Source organism: Harpia harpyja, chromosome 14, assembly GCF_026419915.1.
Source record: "Harpia harpyja isolate bHarHar1 chromosome 14, bHarHar1 primary haplotype, whole genome shotgun sequence".
Lineage (NCBI taxonomy): Eukaryota > Metazoa > Chordata > Aves > Accipitriformes > Accipitridae > Harpia > Harpia harpyja.
This window is the reverse complement of record NC_068953.1, coordinates 18769742-18777162: the sequence shown is the minus strand read 5'-3', so window position 1 is coordinate 18777162 and position 7421 is coordinate 18769742. Positions and strand designations below refer to the sequence as shown.

At 41.3% G+C, this 7421-nt stretch overlaps 1 protein-coding gene across 1 annotated transcript; it reads left to right on the top strand.

Annotated features, from left to right (window-relative positions):
* MTFMT (mitochondrial methionyl-tRNA formyltransferase) lies at positions 1-5993 on the top strand. The gene is made up of 9 exons (XM_052807933.1): positions 1-278; positions 847-1059; positions 1491-1613; positions 2391-2493; positions 3086-3161; positions 3728-3819; positions 4348-4429; positions 5069-5151; positions 5559-5993. Exons 1-9 carry the CDS (start codon positions 16-18, stop codon positions 5757-5759), a joined length of 1236 nt encoding a protein of 411 aa, XP_052663893.1. The 5' UTR covers positions 1-15; the 3' UTR covers positions 5760-5993.
* Positions 5994-7421: the final 1428 nt, after the last annotated feature.

Here is a 7421-nt window from a genome sequence, read left to right as displayed (position 1 = left end):
CCGCCGCGCACCAAGATGGCGCCGCCTCCCTCGGCCCGAAGGGCGGCCGCGCGACACCCCTCGCCCCGCCCTGAGGCGGGCTCCGCGCGCCTAGGTGCGTCATCGCCCGCCGCCGGAAGCACCGCGATGCGGGGTCGCGTGCTGCGCGTCTGGCGCGAGGGGGTGAAGGCGGCGCGCGGGGCGGCGGGGCGGGCGGGGGCGTCGCCGCCATGGCGGGTCCTCTTCTTCGGCACCGACCGCTTCGCCGTCACCGCCCTGCGAGCTCTGGAGGCGGTCAGGTACCGCCCGCTGGCGGCGGGGGGGCCGGGCCGAGGGGGCCGGGGACGGCGGGGGCTGTGGTGGGAGGGGCTGGGGACGGTGAGGGAGGGCCGGGCACCGAGGGATGAGAGATGGGGGCCGGTGATGGGGTTCAGGGGGCATTGGGGGATGAGCTGGGGTTGGGGGAAGGGGAGGGGGGGGCAGGGGCCGTGGTTTGGGCAGAGGTTGGTAGGGAACGGGTGGGGGGAAAGGGACCTTAGGGTGGGACAGGGACCGTGGCCTCACGAGTGGGTCGATGAAGAGGGATCACAGGGGGGTCAGGATTCGGAGAAGGGGCGGGGACCGTGAGGCTGGGCGAGGGGGGTCTGGGATTGAAAGGGGGAAGCCAGGGGTGGCGAGGAGGTCGGGGGTGGCAGGGTTGGGAGGCTGGGGTCAGCGATGAGAGGCTGGGGGCCAAGCAGGGGATAGGAGTTGGAGGGGCAGGTGATGTGGAAGGGCACAGGGGCACAGCGAGGGGTGGAGGCGACCCGGCCTTCGCCTCTCCCTTGCTCTGCCTGCATGAGGCCTTCAATGCCTTGTCCACCCCAGGGAGCCCAGCGAGGACTCACTTGTGTCCAGGCTGGAGGTGGTGACCCTGCCCTCCCGCCAGCTTGGGGACCTGCCTGTGAGGAGCTGTGCCCGGGAGCTCCAGCTGCCTGTTCATGAGTGGCCACACACAGGACCTGTGGGGCAGTTTGATGTGGGTGTGGTGGCATCATTTGGACGTCTCCTAAGTGAGGACCTTATTCTGCAGTTCCCATAGTAAGTGACTTGACAGGACATCTATTGCTGCTTCATTAGCAAAGCTAGACTCTGTTTTTGAGTCAGCGCCTGTGACTTGTAGCAGGTGAGGTCAACTTCTTTCCTGGGTTCACCTGCTTAGCCTGAGCCCTACTTCTGTCGCTGTGATGTTCACTGTTGTTCTTTAACACATTGATGTAGATCTGTGCAAATGTTCAGCATCATGTGTTTACCTTTATTCCTCTCATCTCCCTTTCTGTATTCACTGAGAAACTGAACGTTATGTAGTGTAAATTTTCCTTTAAATGTGTATTTAAGCAAGTAACACTTCAGAAGGTCTGAGGAGTTAATTTGTAAAGAAGTTTCAGTGTAATAAATGTTGCACACCCATTTACATATAGGTTCAACTTTAAGTACTGTTCCTATTCTAACTTTAAAATATTTCAATTCAGTGGTGTGCTGAATGTCCATCCCAGCCATCTCCCACGATGGCGTGGTCCTGCACCAATATTCCACACAGTGCTTCATGGTGATAAAGTGACTGGGGTGACAATTATGGAAATAAGACCAAAAAGGTAAGTTAGATGTGCTTGCCAAAACAACTCACTGCTTCTGTTGTGTCTCAGGACTTTAAATCATCACCACATCATTTAAATCATTCTATGTAATTGCTATTTTTTTAGTGTATGTGTTTAATATTAAAATTTGAAACACTTAGAAAGTTTCATCTGACCATATGAGACTTGCCACAAATACAGTATTTTAGTGAGTGCATAATTTGCACTCTAGACTCTAGGCCTGTTCTCTTAATTCTTAGCATTATTACAGGGAGTAGACAGAGAACAGTCACAGAGCTAGATGGATAGGCTTGGTATGACACGACAGAAAAGATTTGGTTTTCAGACTTCAGTCACCTGTAACTTCCTGTAAGTGAAACAGAGGACAGGCAATTGCCTGTCTAGGGATGAGAGAGAGATTATATGTTTTGGTTTCAGCACAAACTCTGGCTTAAAAGGCTTGTGAAAACACATTATGATAGTTATCTTTTCTTTCTTAGATGCTTGTCTGATAATAGATCTCAGGAAAGTGCGAAACAAATTTCTTCTGAATACTTCAGATTGTTTCTTCTGAGATCTTATGCTTCTGAACTGTGTATTTTGCCTTCATATCAATCTCAGCTTGTTGAGGTGAATCTTGCTTGCCAAGATATATCTGATATTCTTTTCCCTGTGTTGTATTGTGAACAAAACATTACTTGATAATGTGTGAAAAATAAAGTTTTAGAGGGGGAAAAAAAGGGTACTGAGTTATAGCTTCTCCTCTAGTAAGCTTGTATCTTCTCTGCCTTACAGATTTGATGTAGGTCCAATTATTAAGCAAGAAGAGTTTCCTGTTCCTCCCCACTGCACTGCAAAGGAGCTGGAAGTGATGTTATCAAAGAAGGGTGCAAACATGGTAAAGTCATGCAAGCTAGTGTCACTGCTGATTAGTACCTTGCTTTTAACATGTGTAAACAGAATTCTTTTTAATCTTGTTCTGAGTTGACTGCAGCTATTAAGAGGAGAGTGATCTGAAACTTAGTGTTTGTGAGCACTTTGCCTTGCTGAGAGGAAAGCTGAGTAGTATGTGATAAGCTGTCAGTGTTGGTCCTGTGCATTGCTCTTCTGTTTCTGTTCAGTGAAGAACTCAAGTGCTTTGTATGGAAACAGTGCAGCTTCTTCTTTCATTGTAGTGAACATCTGCTTTTCCATCTTTAATAATCAGCTTTCATCCTGTTCTAGGATTAATATCAGAGCGGAGATCTTTTATTCCATAAAAGAATACTTGGTTTTTTAATTGTGATTCAGTGGGAAGGATGCCTTTAGTGTGTTTGTGTGTATGATACAAGTCTTCTGAATATACTGACCCAATTTTCTAAAAGCTAACAAGAAAGTTTCACTGATGAAAAATTAAGTACTGTATTTGTATGTCTTGGATTTACTGTTACTGTTAATAAATATACTCTACTTAGCTTTGCTAATATTCTGTACAAAAATTAATTTTGCAGCTGATATCAGTTTTGAAAAACTTGCCTGAAAGTTTAAAAAATAAAAGAGAGCAACCAAAAGAAGGAGTAACATTTGGTAGGTATGCATCATATTTAATGTAACTTGTTCATTTTTTCTTTTATCAGCTGGAAAACTAAGTTTCTTCCTACTGTGCTGGGTTATATTTTTTCTTAGATACCTTTCTCAATATGGTCTCTTCACTGCCTTCTCTGGCTTGAAAAAGTCATACAGAGGGAAAAATGCTTCAGAATTCTTCAGACTTACTATGTTAATGGGTTTTTTTCCAGTTGCCCGTACTATATCAAAATCACTAGTGATGTCTCAAAATCTGAGTGAGTTTGTTTTTCTTCGTGGTTGTAGTGCAGACAAAAGTGACAGCTGTGCTTGTAAATATATGTTATCAGTTTGCAGTGCAATGGGTAAATAAGAGCACAACTGAGAATAAAGTATAAATAATCCAAATTGAGGTTTTTACAAAATCTTTTCTCCAGTTATTCTCTAAGGTACCTATAGCTAGATGGTAAACCTGCCATTGGTCAGGATAAAATCAGGTTTAAAATAGAATAAAATAGTACAGCTATTTGTTTGCAGTAAGATGCAAAACAAAATATGAAGTCTTCTAATTTCTTTCCCCCCCCTAGCTCCTAAAATAACTATAGCTAAGAGTTGTATAATATGGGAAGAGCAAACGGCTGCACAAGTAATTCAACTGCATCGTGCAATAGGAAGTATGGTAAGACAGTGTATTTTTTAACCCTTTTCTGTCCTCTAGCATGTCTGAGTTTGGTGTAGATATTTTAACTAATGACTAAAACTCGAGTTTAGTTATTTTAGCCTCTGAAACCTAGCATGTGTTTTAAAATCCCAGCATAGTATAGCATTAGAGGTGGAACTGGCGTGGAGAGGAATTTTCATGAACTTGATCCCAAGTCAGAAATCAGCTCAATAGTTTTGTATTGTTTCCTTAGCTCTGAGATTTCCACTGATGGATTTGAGAGGGTGTCAGAACACTATAATGACATCTTTGCATGATGGTAAACAGTGCAAACAGCTACAGTAAACAGCTAATGGTTTGCTTGTCAATGAGATGAGGAAGAACAAGGAAAACTAGATATAGCAAGGAAAGTCTCTTATCTGGACATATACCTAAATTTTTCCCCTAATGTTATTATCACAGGTATCTTGCATAAGAAAAAAACCCTAGACAGTCGCCTGGAAATTGTGAAAATATTCTCAATGTGTCATCTGCTTCTGTTTCCAGTTTCCTTTGCAGACGCTCTGGAAGGGTACTACTGTTAAACTTCGGGATTTTGTAGAAGCGGATAATATCCCTGGTTTTGCTGGTATTTACTTTTAAATTAATCTGTTAAGTTTTTCTGTCTTGTCAAACATTGAGTTGGAGATTGTACACAATTTTACTAAATAATAGCTTTAAGTACTGCTTTCTGAAACTCCAGTAGAACTAAGTCAGTCTCTTATATGATCAGAGTGCAGTAAGTTTCTGTGCCCAAAGGTGAGCGTAGAATGGGTTTTGAGGACATTCCTGCTTTGTGATGAAGTTGAGCGAGAGCAGCAGGTATAGTCGTGTGAATCCTGAGACTGGAGGATTTTAATCCTCTAATTAGTTAGGAGATCCTCTTCTAATGCCATTGTCTGGGGATCTCTCACGAGGAAAGCTGTCTCTGTGTGCTATCGCTTAAACCATTTTCTGTAGTAGTCTGTGAGTCTGAGAGCCTTGTGGGCCGAGTGGTGTGCAAAGCACGCAGGGCTTAATGACAGTTTATGGATCGGAGAGGGAGCAGTGCCAGAGAGACTGTTCTGATTCTCCCCTGCTCATTTGGGTGTAATAAAACATACAATACAGTAATATATTTTTCAGCAAAATAGGGACTCAAGATGATTATCATGCTTCAAAGAGACAAGTGTTTCAAACTTTTTTGTACTTGTCATAAAAATGCAAGACAGTCTTGCTTTGCTTTTAGATCGAATATTAGATGACTCTGGAGCTGTTCCTGGTTCACTACTATACCATAAAGTGTCGCAAACGCTGATAGCTCGTTGCAAGGTAGGTTCTTCCCATTTGTTTTATGTTCACTGCCCTAAAGATGAGGGTTTCAGTATTAGTGCGTCACATAAATTTTGTCTTAATTGTCCATTGTTATTCACTGAAATAGTTTAGATTAGTATCAATCTTTTTATTTATTCTTCTTTACATATTATTATGTTATTATAATTTGTTCATTATTATTTATTAATTTTAATACTAATTTATTATTTTAGCGTATTTATTTTTACCTTGAAGAACTTTTAATTTCCACTAACAGGCTTTTCACTTGCAAGCGAGAATTTGACTTGTAATATAAACATGATGACATTAAGTAAAATGCATTCTGTAAGCCAGTCTAGTGAGAGCTAAAGGTAACTTTAAAACATGGAAGAAGCTTACTGCCATTTTTTTGTTTTTATTTTTAGGAAGGCTGGGTTGGAATCAAAACAGTTATATTAAAGAAGCAGCTTACAGCAGTTGACTTCTATAATGGATATATGCACTCTTGGTTCCAGCAGAACTCAAGAACAGTTCACCAGGAATGCAGATTTCAAACACTCAAACTTAGCACAGCAAAAAAGACTCCGAAAAAGAAGGAAATATTGGCACAGGATATAAAACAATAGATGTATTTTAAAATGTGGAAGAAGATGTTTCTATGTTAATAGTAATATAAAATATTGCAACATCCACCTATAACTTTCAACTTAGTTAAGGGGTTTCTTCCCAGAGTGTTTAATCTTGCTGTCATCTGCATGTTTTCGTTGTGGCTTCCTGATGATACTCATTTCTCTTTCCCCCATCAAGGAAGAGAATCTCTGTGAATGCTGAATATAGTGAATAAATGCTTGTTTCCCCTATTGAGTAATAAATTTATTTTTATACAATGTTTTCACTTTCTTTTTGAGGACTTTCAGTATAATTTTCTTCAAGCGTAAATTGTGCACAGTTACTTTAATCTGGAAATATTAAAATCCTGTGCTTCTGTGTAACTCAGAGTTTAGTGTTCGTTGAGACTCTTGGATCATCTCGTTTGGTTTTCTTGTGGACCTTTAAACTACCTTTGTATCCCCACATTGAGATGAATAACTTAAGCTTTAGCTGGGAACATCTAGAGAATCTTTTCCTGTCCATGATAGTTTTCTTAGAGTCAACTACACTTAACACAGAACATCCCTTATTTCTCACTGGCATTTGATGCCACATCTTTATGTAATAGCGTAGCTGGAGCTGTGTGCAGTTGGTCATACGCCTTTTTCAGGGTGGTTTGCTAGGTGGGGTTTTTTGAGCAGTCTGATGTTGCATCTGATCAACCTGTGAAATCATTGCCAAGTGCTTCATTACCTGTGTCTTCCTGCTTATTCTCTTTGTGTAGTCTCAGTCTACAGGTGTCTACTTCCAGTGTGCTGGAAGTCAGTTTCAATAAATCTTTGATTTAGAAAAGGAATCAATAGAATATTCCTAATGAAATCTGAGATCTCCTCATCCAGGTCTTTTAGGACCGTCATGTTGTTTATTTGGGCCTCTGAAAATGCTGTAAATAGTAGGTACTCTTTAATGTCATCCATGAATGCCAGCTGATTGGTTTTAGTCACCTGCATGTGATGTAAGCACATGATTTTGTTTCCCTTTATATTCAGAAAAGAAAAATTTACTGTGTGTATTTGCTTTTCAATACAAGTGACTTGTTTTAATCTTGCTGATTCTGTTCCTAATCTATAAACTTTCTAATCTATAAACTTGTCATTTACCTTGTTCAGTAGATACTTTTCTTTGATATCTTCAGCTTTTCTGACCCATTTCTTACTTTTCCTATTTAATGATATTGATTGCCATCTCTTCCTTCTCCTTTTTGTTTTCATATCCTAGAATATATCCCACTAATATTTGTGTGTCATCCATCCAGAAAACTTAAGTTCTACTGTCATACTGTCTCTTCTGATGAAAGAGGTTTTTACCTGATGAGGAGTAGTTAATCTAATCCAAGCTTTTCTTCAACCTGCCTTTGGTTAATGGCACGTATAAGAAGGAGTGTTTCATGTGAAGAACCCCCCAAACTAATGACTCTCTTACTTCTATGACAAGAAAGTAACATAGCACTGTGAGGATAACAGCAAAACGAAGACCAGCTGCCTCTGAGGAGCTGCTCTAGTTTTATTTGCTCAACTTATTCCTGCTTTTTCTGAATACTGAATTAAAAGCAGAGCCACTGGAGCTATTCAGACTTGGGGAGGCACTGTTCTGTTAGCTTCATATTTACAGCATTATCACTGACATTTTGGAAGCCT